Source organism: Scylla paramamosain, unplaced genomic scaffold (genome assembly GCF_035594125.1).
Source record: "Scylla paramamosain isolate STU-SP2022 unplaced genomic scaffold, ASM3559412v1 Contig93, whole genome shotgun sequence".
Classification (NCBI taxonomy): Eukaryota; Metazoa; Arthropoda; class Malacostraca; order Decapoda; family Portunidae; genus Scylla; species Scylla paramamosain.
In genome coordinates this window covers 212,501-227,500 of record NW_026973758.1, presented here as the reverse complement: position 1 = coordinate 227,500, position 15,000 = coordinate 212,501, and the positions used below count along the sequence as shown (strand labels likewise).

Genomic DNA, 15,000 nt, shown 5'->3' with positions numbered 1-15,000 from the left:
TGTTACGTGGTTTGTTTTACCACCCCCTATTCGTGAGGATTTCTTTTACTATTAGTATTATTTTTTAATGTATTAAAGAGAGGGACCAAGTACAAACGAATGGTAAAAAAAAGTCTATAAATGTTGTCCTAAAGAAGAACAAAGGATTATGTTGTTGTTGTTGTTGTTGTTGTTGTTGTTGTGGGGGTGATGGTGGAGGTGGCGCACCACACTACCTAGTCTGCCAGAAGCGTCTCACGTGCCACCTTCACCACCGTAAGTCTCACACAGGCACAAGTACGGAGTCTCACATTGGGAAATTGCGATGAAGGAGGTTTCTTTGGAGAGGGAGGGGTCGGTGGCGGCGCCCACGTCGTTGGCAGGGTTGGCGGTTACGGTGTAGTTCGTAAAGGGCAGCAGATCTTTTAATGCTATCGTTGCTCTTCCCTCAGAATTGACGGCACCGTATTTAACGAGGGGATTCTTGAGTTTCTTACTCGATGGCTTCAGAATGAATTGCACTTTCATACTGTAACCATTATATTTAACGCAATTGTTATCCACGGTAGCTGTGCATCTTCTGGAATCACACTGAAGACTTCTCACCCTAGCTTCAGGTTCTATTGGGGTGAGAACACACGACTAAGGTAGTTATAAGGGACTTGCATCAACATTACATACGTTGTTACATTTATCCACATACTTCTCTTAGACTGCCTGCAGAAGAAAGAAAAAGGAGAAAAAAAATAATATCATTATTTTCTTTTGCGTTTTTACCTTTACTAAACAAATCAAAGGCAAACGACATTGAAGAGAATGACCTTGGTTTTTCTTTTAAATTTTATCTATTAATCTATTATCTTATTTCATTTATTTACTTATTTTATTTTTGTTGATGCTACAACTGAAAGATGTTCAGAGACCACACGTAAAGCGTAAAGAGAGAGAGAGAGAGAGAGAGAGAGAGAGAGAGAGAGAGAGAGAGAGAGAGAGAGAGAGAGAGAATGTGTGTGTGTGTGTGTGTGTGTGTGTGTGTGTGTGTGTGTGTGTTAGTCTTTCAGTAAGAGTGAAAAGAAATACAAAGAATATATATAACTTTCAGCCATAATGAAATGAGGAGAGAACAGAAAAGCGAAAATGCGCGACTCACCTGTAGCAGGGGTGACTGTAGAATTTGTTGCTATTATTTTGCCAGTGGTCTTTTCTCGTATTTGGAAAGTCGTATTGGTGTAAGGGTGTGCCGAAATTTTCATGGCTAGCTTGTTTAACTTTGCGTCTTGCCAGTTACTGAATTTTGCGTCATAATCACACGCCAGGAAGTCTAACTGTTGATGTAATGAAGTGGAGAGAAGAGAGGCGAAATGCTAGAATGTTGTTGAAAGCTGCAGTAAAGTGGCTAATATTACTCGGCTGTGAACACACACACACACACACACACACACACACACACACACACACACACACACCATTCAGACTTATTAGCAATCCCCACCTTGTATCTAAACTGGTCCTTACTGGGATCAAGGTGACTCGAGTTGAAGGTTACATGGGTTTAGCATAGATATCGATCCTTACTTTTCTCTGTCCTGTGGGTGAAGGAACAAAGAGGAAGAACTGTCATTGGCCTCTCATTGTCAGGGAAACTTTGATGAAAATAATGAAATGGAAAAGGAGAGTTGGAGGGCCTCGGATTGTGTACACCCCACGCAGGGACTGAACAAAGAACATTTATTTTTAGTGTCTTCGTGTTTTACTCTCTTAGGAAAGACAATCAGTTTGGAATGCGTCGAGCATGATGGAGGAAAGAGCGGTGCACGTTTCCCTCTCCTCTGGGATGGTTTGGAAGGTGGGAAGGGAGAGGGAGAGGCTATAGGAGAGAGTAGGAAGGTGTGGGTTGAGGGTGGGGAAGAGACGTGCCATGGACCGGGAAAGGCTGGACTGGAAGAGAATGAGAGAGTTCTGGAAAAGGTCGCTGGCTATGAGAGACTGGACTACACTGGGAAAGTTTAGGGAAGGTTCCATGCCAGATCGCAGGCAGGTGGACATTAGGGGAAGGAACAGAGCAAGTATGATGATATTGAACCGTATTGTTAAACGGTTTTGCTTCTCACAAAGACTTTTTCACAAGTCACAAAAAATCATTGGTTCCGTATCTTTAAATATCTTTTTTTTTTCTTCCATTGATGATACAGATTAGTTGTTAAACTCCAACTGCAATCATAAAAACATCCTTGAAATTACTCAGTAAGTTTTACAATCTGTCAGAAGTAGTGGAGATAACACCTGGAAAAGTTTCAGTATACAGACCTTGGTTAATATCTCCGTTATCTTCATGGTTGTCTCTTCTACTTGTTGTGCTCCTGTCAACAAAAGCGTTACAAGAGCCTTAGCCTCACTTATACAAATTATATTTGAGTTTTTCTTTTTTTTTCTTTTTCCCCGAAAACTGTGTTGCATTTCCTGATTTAATGCAATGAAAGGAAGCATGTACGAACTTCGTCAGAGAGAGAGAGAGAGAGAGAGAGAGAGAGAGAGAGAGAGAGAGAGAGAGAGAGAGATAGATAGATATAGAGAGAGAGAGTTAACAATATCATAAATACAAACTTGTAATCCAAGAGAAGAAATGATGATGATGTTGATGCTGCTGCTGCTGCTGATGATGATGATTATGATGATTGAGTATGTGTGTGTGTGTGTGTGTGTGCGATATCCTTTTCATACTCACTCGATTTCAGAAGCATGGCTGGTCAGGAAGACGCAGGCTGTACACGGGGGGGAGAGAGAGAGAGAGAGAGAGAGAGAGAGAGAGAGAGAGAGAGAGAGAGAGAGAGAGAGAGAGAGAGAGAGAGAGAGAGAGAGAGAATTCAAATTAATACAGCAACAGAAAAAATCGAGACTAAATACTTATGCGCGCGCGCGCGCGCACACACACACACACACACACACACACACACACACACACACACACACACACACACACACACACACACACACACTTGAATACACCACAAAAAAAATATTAATATTTGTATTGTTTATATTAAGTAAACATGTGCATAAGAATATGACTTACTGAAAACAGTGACGAATACCACGCGTGTCTTCCACATTGCTCCTCCTGTCACCTCCTGAAACACACAGAGACAGAGAGAGAGAGAGAGAGAGAGAGAGAGAGAGAGAGAGAGAGAGAGAGAGAGAGAGAGAGAGAGAGAGAGAGAGAGAGAGATCGTATCACTTACATAACCATGTGAATTTATATTATATACACATGTTTAGAGAGAGAGAGAGAGAGAGAGAGAGAGAGAGAGAGAGAGAGAGAGAGAGAGAGAACTAACGATTTTAATTTGTGTCAGTTACGAAGAAATGGGACAATTAAGTGTTAAAACGCTTTAAGCATTCTCAAGAACATTTTTCACAGGCCACATAGTTTATTATTATCATTATTATTACTATTATTATTATTATTATTATTATTATTATTATTATTATTATTATTATTATCCAGTTCCTAGGTGTGTTTCTCGCACTGATGATGCAGAATCCTTGTTGATTAAACGATCACTAGAATCATGACAGTAGAGATGAAAACCTCTTTACCTTCCACCACAGTCTCTTCAAAGTACCTTCCACCACAGTCTCTTCAAAGGAGTCGCCATGAAAGGCTTTTTAATGTTGGAGAATTTGGTCTTTGCTTCGTGTGTATGTGTGTGTGTGTGTGTGTGTGTGTGCTGCCAATGAGGATTTCCTGTCTAATTTAAGATAAGATAACGAGAGAGAGAGAGAGAGAGAGAGAGAGAGAGAGAGAGAGAGAGAGAGAGAGAGAGAGAGAGAGAGAGAGAGAGAGAGAGAGAGAGTGTAAAATAACTGTTTGATTACTAAAGAAAACCGATCTCTCTCTCTCTCTCTCTCTCTCTCTCTCTCTCTCTCTCTCTCTCTCTCTCTCTCTCTCTCTCTCTCTCTCTCTCTCTCTCTCTCTCTCATATGTTAGCTTATTATTGACTCTCCACTAACAACCTTATTCACTTCTTTATTAATTTTCAGGATCAATTTGTTCTGATCTCTTTCCTGAACCAAACCTTTATCAAACCTGAAAGCGTCACTTCATGCCTTATCTTTATTATTAACCCCAATGTTTGTGTTTCAGTCAGCCCTGTTTTATCCTTCGCGTCACTTAGATTCCTCCTTTAAGTCCCCTCTTAGCTGCATTATTTTTAACACTCGTGCTTGAAGGTGGAAACGGTAGAGCTTATAATAATAATTTCCTAAAGACTTACAGTACCTGCTCATGTTTGCTGTGCGATTTCTGGTATATTAGAGTGTGTGCCAGATGCAATGCGGAAAACTAACTGTAAGAGGTGGAAATTGGGATCTCTCTAACCGTGGTTTCTTCTACGACAAGAATTCCCATCATCAACTATTAAAGAGTTAACAGATTAACACTTCTCAGCCTGTCATCTGATGCTCGTGCAGGGAGAAGGAGGTTAATAAGCGTCGATCAAATAAATTGCTCGTGGTTCATTATAATGTTCTTTTTTTTTTTCTGGCCATAAAGGAAACCATGCTTGGAACGATCTCAAAGTTCACCTCTTTACGTTTTCTGTGGAGTACGGATAGAGGACGGAAGGTCATCATGATACACTTTCCAAGAGTCAGGCAGTACGTACTGTCGCAAGCTGCTGCACTGTAAAGGAAGCCTGATGGCTTCCTGCAGCTTCCTACATTTTATGTTTTTATGTTCTACGTATCACGCGATGACGTCTCGCGTTTCTAAACACTGAGAATCTTACCTGCAGCCTGCCGTAAAAGGTAACATATATAGATCTTTACAGAGGCTTGCCAAGGATCGAACCCATGACACAATGGACCGTATTCTGAAACATTTCTGCGCCGCACCTCACTAATTTCAAAAGGCTCTAGATGAAGTTATACAGGTTTTTCAGCATGTTTTTTTCTTTTTAATATTGTTATATTGTTCTAGTGACAGATTAACAAGATCTCTACATAATTAACAAGAAAAAACATTCTTGAGAACCCAGCTAATAGTTTCTGTGGCCTTTGAAAACAGTGGTGGTGAGAGAGAAGAGCGCTTCTGAATGCGTGCCTTATATGCGCTGTACACACCGAGCCGCAGCCAGTCCCGTGAATGTTATCAGCCATCACTGGTGCGTATTCTCAAATGTTTGGGAGTGTTACCTCAGGTGTATCTGACAGTCTTTAGTGGACGTCATCGCGCCTTTCCAGCGTTTTCATGGTTCTAGTGAGGAGGAAATTTCATGAGAACCCGATTCATCTTCTTAGTGGCCTTTGAAAATAATCCTGACGAGAATCCAAAACTAACCTAACCGAACCTATCCGAACAGAATGGACCCCATCTAATATAGCCGAACAGAACCCATCTTAACCGAACCTAACCGAAGGGAGCCCAGCCTAAGCTAACCTTACCAAATCTAACCTATCCGAACCTAACCAAACTTAACCTATTATTCTACTGTTGCTACATTTTTAGTGTGACCAGCCAGCTAGTCATAACGCGGACGACAGGCATGGTTAATTGGGTTCTCATGGGTGCTTCTATTGGCGGTGCAGAATCCTTTGTTCAACTATCGCATAAATCATGATAAGCACTGTGGAAAGGCCGGTCAGCTCCACTACGGCAGGACAGTAATGGTCACCGAAAGGATGTAAAGTTAAAATGTCAAAGATTCAAGTCTTAGATTCTATTGACAGATTAACATTTCTACATTATTGAAAGGTGAAACTCTTTGAGAACCCGGCTAGTCATCTCTATGGCGTTGAAAAATAATTGTGTGGGAGAGCAGAGCGCTTCTGAATACGGAACAGTGACTCATGGCTTGCCAGAGGACGCCAAACAAAGGCCCTCAAACAGGAGAAAGACGAGAAGCGTATTAATGAGTAAATAAACAAGTGATAAACAATAATAAGGAAGGAAAATGAACTTACATACATACTATCAGAGAGAGAGAGAGAGAGAGAGAGAGAGAGAGAGAGAGAGAGAGAGAGAGAGAGAGAGAGAGAGAAGGAACTGCGGCAGAACTGCAAAGGAAGGGAGTCACAGAGAAAGATGCAAGGGACAGAAACAACAGGAGGAGACTCGTACATGGCACATTTAGGGAAACGGCGGAGGAAGAAGTAAGTCATGTTATGTGATTAGTGAATATGACTATACCTTCCAGGGGGGGATGACCTCAGCGTGATGCACGAGGGCAGTGGGTCTGCTGAGTGTGAAGAGGTGCGTCCGGCGTAGTGGTGGTTGGCGTGGACACTAGACGAGTTGTAATAATCCGCCGCGAGCTGCCAGGATGCGTGCGTAATACCAAGTACTTATATTTCTGAAGTTCTGAAATATTCCCGATTTTGTTACATTCAAGAAAACGCAGACTTTACAGTGCCCGGGCTCTCACCTGAATTATTTTAAAAAACTCATATTAGATTATTAGTCCTGTTTCCATTGGTGTTTCTCTGATTGGTCCTCGTTAAATTATCGCTTTAATCATGGAAACTCTCTCGATAATCCCAATCATTTCCACTACAGCTTGTAAGTAGTCACGATAAGGTGCTGAATTGTTTGAGAACACGGTCCCTTGCAATAATTGTTGCCGAGAGAGAGAGAGAGAGAGAGAGAGAGAGAGAGAGAGAGAGAGAGAGAGAGAGAGAGAGAGAGAGAGAGAGAGAGAGAGAGAGAGATGAAACGAAAGATTAAATAAGCAAACAGACAAGGCGGTCATGACAGAATTTGGTTAGGAGCGTATAGTGGTGTGTTGCGTGCGTGACTTGGTGAATATTGTGTAGAACAGACTGATAGAAGTGGCACTGGGGAGGCGGCGCATGAAGACTGTGGCTACTTTCAGCACCATCCTTGCTGCACTGGTGACACCTGTGGGCGGTGCTGTGTACGAGATGCAGAGCCAATCAACACCAGGGCAAGGTCATTCTGTTGACCTCACAGATGGCATATGCACATGCACTGTGGGGGAAAATGGAGTACCTTGAAAGCACCAAGCTGCAGCTGCAGAGCACAGCATGTCAGCTGTGCCGCAGGTGTTGCCACTCTGCAGGAAATAGAACGTGGCTGGCAGGAGTGGCACTAGGACGAGAAAATCTCCCCGATGGGAGCTTTTTGCAGGGCTGCAACAGGGAATTCCTGCAACTGAAAAAAAGAAGATACGAGGAGAGTAATACCCACGATGTGCGAAGAGCAGAGAGTGTCACCCTCCAGCGCAGGCTCCTTCTCCTTGACAGGCTTCTCCACAAACATCTGACTCTTCCCACGTGACAGAAAGTTTAGTCATTCTTGTGAAAAGATTTGGGAATGAAGACACCAAGGAAGCACTTGAAGAAGTGCAGAAGACTTTGTCTTCAATAAAGTTCCCAGGCTTATACGTAAAGGAAAGTTAGAATCAACCACGAAAATAAGATGAATAACCTCCAAAATGTCTTAAGTAAATTGAAGGATACAGGCCCGTTCACAGCACCCACCTTGAACACATGACGTCATCAAAGCCAGACGGAGACCTTCCCTCCTGCTTCCCCGTGTCTCCTTGTCAATATTTCCCTCAGTTTCCAGGGTTTTCCAGGTATTTACATGTGTTTTCAGACTGAAATGCGTAGATTGTACTAGTACGAAGAGGAAGAAATGAGGAATGGAAGTGTGTAAGGAAGTGCAACAGTAGTAGTAGTAGTGGTAGTAGTAGTTGCTGTCGTTGGTATAGCACTGTTATTATCTAGGCTGAAGGACGGCTGTGGGAGTAGGTGGGTGTATGGAAGGGTGGACTAGGTAGGTAGCCAGTTGGGAGGATTAATTGCTCTGTGTATGGGTAAATTGTTGTTCTGATGGATAGGTGGATGGGTGAATGAATAGTTAGGTGGAAGGGTGAGTGGGTGGATGGATGCGGTGATCGCCGGCCGTGTTAATGCAGGGGCTGGTCAATGCTATCTGGGGAAGCACACTCTAAAACCGCCTGTCGTGATACATCTTGATGCACTGCACTTAAATGCTACAAAACATTGATCCTAAGCGTTTGTGCTGACAGTTTCCACGGGATCTGGTGATGCACATTCTACACAACAGTTATTATGAGCTAAATACTCGCAGCTATGCTCTCAGTGTTTTCACATCTATTTCTTGTCTTCTGCTACATAATTAGTTTGGAATATTTTCCACTGGTTTCTACAGGGACTTGTGTCTTATCTGGCAAATCCCTAAAAAGTATTATTGCAGTTTCAACCAATACACTGTACGTAACCATAGCCCCTGGCAGGGTCTACATCTCACTATTTGGAGCATTTCTAGCCTTATTTTACCCTGTTGGAAATTAATAACAACTTCAGATGAGAATGTCAAAGATTCAAGTCAATTCTAGCTCAGATCCACCAGTAGTCGTCTCTCGTAGGATGCTGTGTGTGTTCATATGTTTGTCATCAACAGTGCGCTTGCGCGATGGTGACATGACGTTGACACACGTGTTAAGACTTGTGATGTCGTGGAGTTACTTGCTGCGAATCACGGAAATCTGACAGCCAATCACTTGTAGGCACGTGTGTTTAGAGGAGGAAGGAGTACCTGGGACTGTCTGTGGTGCGTCAGTTTCACCATGGACACGGAAGAGAGACGCGTGTTGGCTGTCAATATATGAAGTGGCAGTTTATCGTCAGTTCCCTCAATTTCTTAAGGTATTTTTCGTTAAGTAATTACTGCTGGTATGACTGACAATGTAGGTGACAAAATGTTACGTTACCTTAGTTTACCTTGTGTGTGGGTTAGGAGGTTAGGTTAGTGACCTTAAGGGAGAGTCCAAGAGGGACGAAGCTCCTCTCCCCCCACGGTTAGATTAGGTTGGTTACGTTGGGTTAAGATGATATAGAAAAATCCCGTTTTCGAAATATGCTGTTTGTCATCCTTAAACTTTTTCTGGAATGTCAAAAATGTCTCGTTTCGGCTTTCCCCCCACACACAAAAAAAAAAAAAAAAATCCCACCAGGTTCCTATGCTTCCTGGTTTTAGTGAAAGAGATAAAGAGGATGGGAGTATTGGTTGAAACTGCAAATTTATCCCCTAAGAGAGTCGAGCAAGTATTATTTGTACTGACAGGATATTGTGACAGCCTAAACCGCGTGGAGACGAAACACTGGGCGATATCAGACACGCCGGCTTCTCCAAAACACCCAACAAACCTGAGGCGACAGATACGAGTTTGTAGTGGTGCTGTAAAACCCTAGTCTGTACATGTGTTGTGGTTGTTGTACAAACATAGCAGGGAAGAAGAACCAAGGTGTGAAAGGACGGGTTGTATTTCCAGAGAAGAAAGCGACAACTCAGGGAAGACATTGGGAGACAGGGTGTAAACAGACCAGCGGCACCTTAGGGAAAACGTTGACACACACATTATCAACAGTCTTTACCAGTGCCCCGCTAACATTTGGCATCAAAACATGGTTGTTGCTTTCATGTGTACCAGAATTTATATACGGATATGTTAACTGTATATTCGTCCCAGGGTGGTGATACATCCCTGACCCGAGATGATGTACACAGTATTTATCTAATTTTGCCATTTTTCTTGGTCTCTGCTTGGTGATGGTGGCTAAAAATGTTCCTAATATTTTATTAGTTGGTTTGATAGTACACAAATAACATTTTTTTTTTTTTCAGCCGACCAACTTTTATGTGTAAAATTCAGTCGGCAAGCGTTACCCAGTATTTTCAACATTTATCCATGTCTCAGACGAACCCTGGAACTTCCTGCCTGCTTTGTATTCCCTCTTTCCTATGACTTGAACTCTTGCAGGAGGGAGCTTTCAACACACCCTCCAAATTAAATGCCCCCTTTTTGTATCTAGGAACTGGCATCTGATTGGGTCTCTCTTCTACAGGCAGGAGTAAGTGGACCTGCTGGTGGACTACAGACTGAACACAAGCATTGACAAGCAGTACAGGGCATTTCATGATGGCTTCTGCAGGGTGTGGGACGGTATTGTGCTCAAACTTTTCCAGCCAATGGAACTTATGGACTTGGTCACCGGCAATGAAAATTATTTCTGGACCGAGTTGGAAAAGAATGCTGAATATAAGATTAAGTTAGTTAAGGTGGGACTGGGATGTGTTTGGGTGTGTGTGTTTTTGATATATGAAGGTGGATGTGTGTTTTTAGGTGTGTTTTTGGGTGTTTGGCAGTGTTTTCGGGGTGGTTGTGTGTGTTTTAGGGTCGTTTGTATGTGTTTTCACCTGTATATCATTGATTTTACTTATTTTTTCCTTATTAATGTACACTCTTTGCCTCTGTCACCTCCTCTAATATTTATCCAGTCCTTCCCTGTGTCTATATTAGGTCTATTAGAATCAGTACAGAGGAGAATAACTAAAAGGATACAGGGGATGAGGCGTATCCCTTACGAGGCGAGGTTGAAGCGGTTAAATTTACATTCATTAGAGAGACGTAGGTTAAGAGGGGACCTGATAGAAGTCTTTAAGTGGTATAAGGGTTATAACAAGGGAGATGTAAGCAAAATTCTTAGGATCAGCAACCAGGGTAGAACAAGAAATAACGGGTTCAAGCTTGAAAAATTTAGGTTTAGGAAGGAGATAGGAAAAAATTGGTTCTCAAATAGAGTGGTAGATGAGTGGAACGGACTCAGTAATCATGTAGTTAGTGCTAGGACACTAGAGAGCTTTAAGAGAAGATTAGACAAGTTTATGGATGGGGATAGCAGATGGAAATAGATAGGTGTGTTTCATACAGGGACTACCACGTGTAAGCCTGGTCGCTTCTTGCAGCTTCCCTTATTTCTTATGTTCTTATGTTCTATATATCTAGTCCTTTTTTTGCCTCTATCACTCTTCTATCTAATATCCAGTCTTTCACTTCCTGCCTTCAGTTCACATACACTCCTCACCTCTTCTGCTGCCTATATTTACCCAGTCCTTCCCTGCACACACCACAGCAATATGAATTAACACACAATTGCCAATATCCTTCCTTTTATCAATCCCTCACTGTGTTTCCAGGGTGAGTACTTCCCAGACCATCCAGTCACTCGCACGTGCTTGGAAGTCTTTCGTGAGCTCTCGCTGGAACAGAAAATGTTTTCAAGTTTCTGACGGGGACTCACCAGGTTCTTCTACTAGGCATGTGTGAGAGAGAGAGAGAGAGAGAGAGAGAGAGAGAGAGAGAGAGAGAGAGAGAGAGAGAGAGAGAGAGAGAGAGAGAGAGAGAGAGAGAGAGAGAATCTATTACTCTCATTTCTTTTCTTTCCATCCTATATATTATTCTCCTTTATTTCTTCTTTATCTTTCTCTCTCCTCTATCTTCTTTCTCTCATTTCTTCTTTTTTCTTCCTCTTCTCCTATTGTCTTCGTTCTTCTCATGTCCTCTTCCTTCTTTGTCTTCTCTCTCTCTTTCTTCCTTCCATCACTTCTGAAAATATAAAAAAATATTAAATACATATTTTGAACATAATAATAATAATAATAATAATAATAATACTTCCAAAGTGGAGCACATTCTGACCCTCTTCCCTTTTGCAGAGATCTCCATTCTTGGAGACTTCAATGTTCACCACCAGCTTTGGCTTTCCTCTCCCTTCACTGACCATCCTGGTGAACTAACTACAAGTTTGCTATCCTCCATGACCTAGAGCAATTGGTGCAACACCCTATTCGTATTCCTGACTGTCTTGGAGATACGCCCAACATTCTTGACCTTTTCCTGATCTCTAATCCTTCTGCTTATGCTGTCACCCTTTCTTCTCTGTTGGGCTCCTGCAATCACAATCTCATATCTTTATCTTGTCCTATCGCTCCAATCCCTCCTCAGGATCCCCCTAAGCGAAGGTGCCTCTGGCGTTTTGCCTCTGCTTCCGTGTCAGAGACCCGTGCTGAGCGCATAACAGAGGTGATAGTGTCTGGCATGGAGGCGTACATTCCTCACTCTTTTTCTCATCCTAAACCTTCTAAACCTTGGTTTAGCACAGCTTGTTCTCGTGCTAAACATGATAGAGAGGTGGCCCACAAAAGGTACTTAATCCTTCCATCACCAGAATCTCATGCAGTTTATATTTCTTTCCGGAACCATGCCAAGTCTGTTCTCCAACTAGCCAAAAAATCCTTCATTAACAGAAAATGTCAAAACCTTTCAAGATCTAACTCCCCTCATGATTTCTGGCATCTAGCCAAAAATATCTCCAATAACTTTGCTTCTTCTTCTTTCCCCTCCTCTATTTCAACCAGATGGCACCACTGCTATCACATCTATTTCTAAAACTGAACTCTTCGCTCAAACCTTTGCTAAAAACTCTACCTTGGACAATTCTGGGCTTGTTCCTCCCTCTCCTCCACCCTCTCTGACTATTTCATGCCACCTATTAAAATTCTTCGCAATGATGTTTTCCATGCCCTCGCTGGCCTAAACCCTCGGAAGGCTTATGGACCTGATGGGGTCCCACCTATTGTTCTCCGAAACTGTGCCTCCGTGCTTGCATCTTGCCTAGTCAAACTCTTTGTTCCTCCCTCTCCTCCACCCTCTCTGACTATTTCATGCCACCTATTAAAATTCTTCGCAATGATGTTTTCCATGCCCTCGCTGGCCTAAACCCTCGGAAGGCTTATGGACCTGATGGGGTCCCACCTATTGTTCTCCGAAACTGTGCCTCCGTGCTTGCATCTTGCCTAGTCAAACTCTTTCAGCCTTGTCTGTCAACATCTACCTTTCCTTGCTGGAAGTTTGCCTACATTTAACCTGTTCCTAAAAAGGGTGACCATTCTAATCCCTCAAACTACTGTCCTATTGCTTTAATTTCCTGCCTATCTAAAGTTTTTTAATCTATCCTCAACAGGAAGATTCTTATACCCTCAACAGGAAGATTCTTATACATCTATCACTTCACAACCTTCTATCTGATCGTCAGTATGGGTTCCATCAAGGCCGCTCTACTGGTGATCTTCTGGCTTTCCTTACTGAGTCTTGGTCATCCTCTTTTAGAGATTTTGGTGAAACTTTTGCTGTTGCCTTGGACATATCAAAAGCTTTTGATAGAGTCTGGCAGAAAGCTTTGATTTCCAAACTACCCTCCTATGGTTTCCATCCTTCTCTCTGTAACTTCATCTCAAGTTTTCTTTCTGACCGTTCTATTGCTGCTGTGGTAGACGGTCACTGTTCTTCTCCTAAATGTATTAACAGTGGTGTTCCTCAGAGTTCTGTCCTGTCACCCATTCTCTTCTTATTATTCATTAATGATCTTCTAAACCAAACTTCATGTCCTATCCACTCCTACGCTGATGATACCACCCTGCACTTTTCCACGTCTTTTCATAGACGTCCAACCCTTCAGGAGGTAAACATATCATGCAGGGAAGCCACAGAACGCTTGACTTCTGATCTTTCTAAAATTTCTAATTGGGGCAGAGCAAACTTGCTATTGTTCAATGCCTCAAAAACTCAATTCCTCCATCTGTCAACTCGACACAACCTTCCAGACAACTATCCCCTCTTCTTCAATGACACTCAACTGTCCCCCTCTTCTACACTGAACATCCTCAGTCTGTCCTTTACTTATAATCTGAACTGGAAACTTCACATCTCATCTCTAGTTAAAACAGCTTCTATGAAGTTAGGTGTTCTGAGACGTCTCCGCCAATTTTTCTCACCCACCCAGCTGCTAACTCTGTACAAGGGCCTTATCCGTCCATATATGGAGTATGCTTCACATGTCTGGGGGGGGGTTCCACTCATACTGCTCTTCTAGACAGGGGGAATCATAAGCTTTTCGTCTTATCAACTCCTCTCCTCTAACTGACTGTCTTCAGCCTCTCTCTCACCGCCGCAATGTTGCATATCTAGCTGTCTTCTACCGCTATTTTCATGCTAATTGATCTTCTGATCTTGCTAACTGCATGCCTCCCCTCCTCCCGCGGCCTCGCTGCACAAGACTTTCTTCTTTCTTTCACCCCTATTCTGTCCACCTCTCTAACGCAAGAGTTAACCAGTATTCTCAATCATTCATCCCTTTCTCTGATAAACTCTGGAACTCCCTGCCTGCTTCTGTATTTCCACCTTCCTATGACTTGAATTTCTTCAAGAGGGAGGTTTCAAGACACTTATTCATCAATTTTTGACCACTGCTTTGACCCTTTTGTGGGACTGCCATTTTTTTTTTTTTTTTTTGTTGCCCTTGGCCAGTGTCCTTCCTACATAAAAAAAAAAAAAACACTAACTCTCTCTCTCTCTCTCTCTCTCTCTCTCTCTCTCTCTCTCTCTCTCTCTCTCTCTCTCTCTCTCTCTCTCTCTCTCTCTCTCTCTCTCTCTCTCTCTCTCTCTCTCTCTCTCTCTCTCTCTCTCTCTCTCTCTCTCTCTCTCTCTCATGTGAGAGACTGTGGGGAGTGACTGTGGGTTCGTCAACATACTGTAAGGGACGTACTATGGATCTGTGGATGGGTGAGAGAGACACGGGCACATTCTTACTGGTGAAGAGGACAGAACTTTTCATTATAAAAAGCATTTTTGCATCTCAGTTATAGCCTCTCTCTCTCTCTCTCTCTCTCTCTCTCTCTCTCTCTCTCTCTCTCTCTCTCTCTCTCTCTCTCTCTCTCTCTCTCTCTCTCTCTCTCTCTCTCTCTCTCTCTCTCTCTCTCATGTTAGCTTATCTTACTTAAACTAGACAGGAAATCCTCATCCTTATCAACCGCAAAACAGCACAAAACACACTAACTTTTCTCTCTCTCTCTCTCTCTCTCTCTCTCTCTCTCTCTCTCTCTCTCTCTCTCTCTCTCTCTCTCTCTCTCTCTCTCTCTCTCTCTCTCTCTCTCTCTCTCTCTTTATGTTAAGCTTATCTTAAACTAGACAGGAAATCCTCATCTTTAGCACACGCAAAACAGCGCGAAACGCACACACACACACACCCACACACTCCCAGGCTCTGAAATTGATAATCAAAAGCACAGCAAACGACAGCTTCCTTTCAATTGCGCACACCTGCAGGTCATCGCCCAACTTGACCTGCCAAAATACA

At 42.7% G+C, this 15,000-nt stretch overlaps 1 protein-coding gene and 1 long non-coding RNA gene across 14 annotated transcripts in view; one reads left to right on the top strand and one right to left on the bottom strand.

The window, feature by feature from the left end:
• LOC135098928 (uncharacterized) overlaps positions 1 to 6,316 on the bottom strand; it is an 11,440-nt gene extending 5,124 nt beyond the window's left edge. Inside the window, exons 1-6 of one of the 12 annotated variants that reach the window (XM_064001362.1) lie at positions 6,167 to 6,306; positions 2,705 to 2,741; positions 2,287 to 2,339; positions 1,472 to 1,565; positions 1,130 to 1,304; positions 291 to 599 (exon numbers count right to left, since the gene is read on the bottom strand). In XM_064001362.1, the coding sequence (XP_063857432.1) occupies positions 291 to 599; positions 1,130 to 1,232 (412 nt within the window). In that variant the 5' untranslated portion in view covers positions 1,233 to 1,304; positions 1,472 to 1,565; positions 2,287 to 2,339; positions 2,705 to 2,741; positions 6,167 to 6,306. Of the gene's footprint in view, positions 1 to 290; positions 600 to 1,129; positions 1,305 to 1,471; positions 1,566 to 2,286; positions 2,340 to 2,704; positions 2,742 to 3,052; positions 3,108 to 6,166 lie in introns of those variants that run through there. The other 11 variants (XM_064001354.1, XM_064001361.1, XM_064001359.1 and 8 more) reach the window with 11 other exon arrangements.
• LOC135098937 (uncharacterized) overlaps positions 1 to 15,000 on the top strand; it is a 27,671-nt gene that overhangs the window by 9,254 nt on the left and 3,417 nt on the right. Inside the window, exons 3-4 of one of the 2 annotated variants that reach the window (XR_010267508.1) lie at positions 9,871 to 10,084; positions 11,003 to 11,126. This is a non-coding gene — a long non-coding RNA (uncharacterized LOC135098937). The remainder of the gene's footprint in view (positions 1 to 9,870; positions 10,085 to 11,002; positions 11,127 to 15,000) is intronic. The other variant, XR_010267509.1, reaches the window with a different exon arrangement.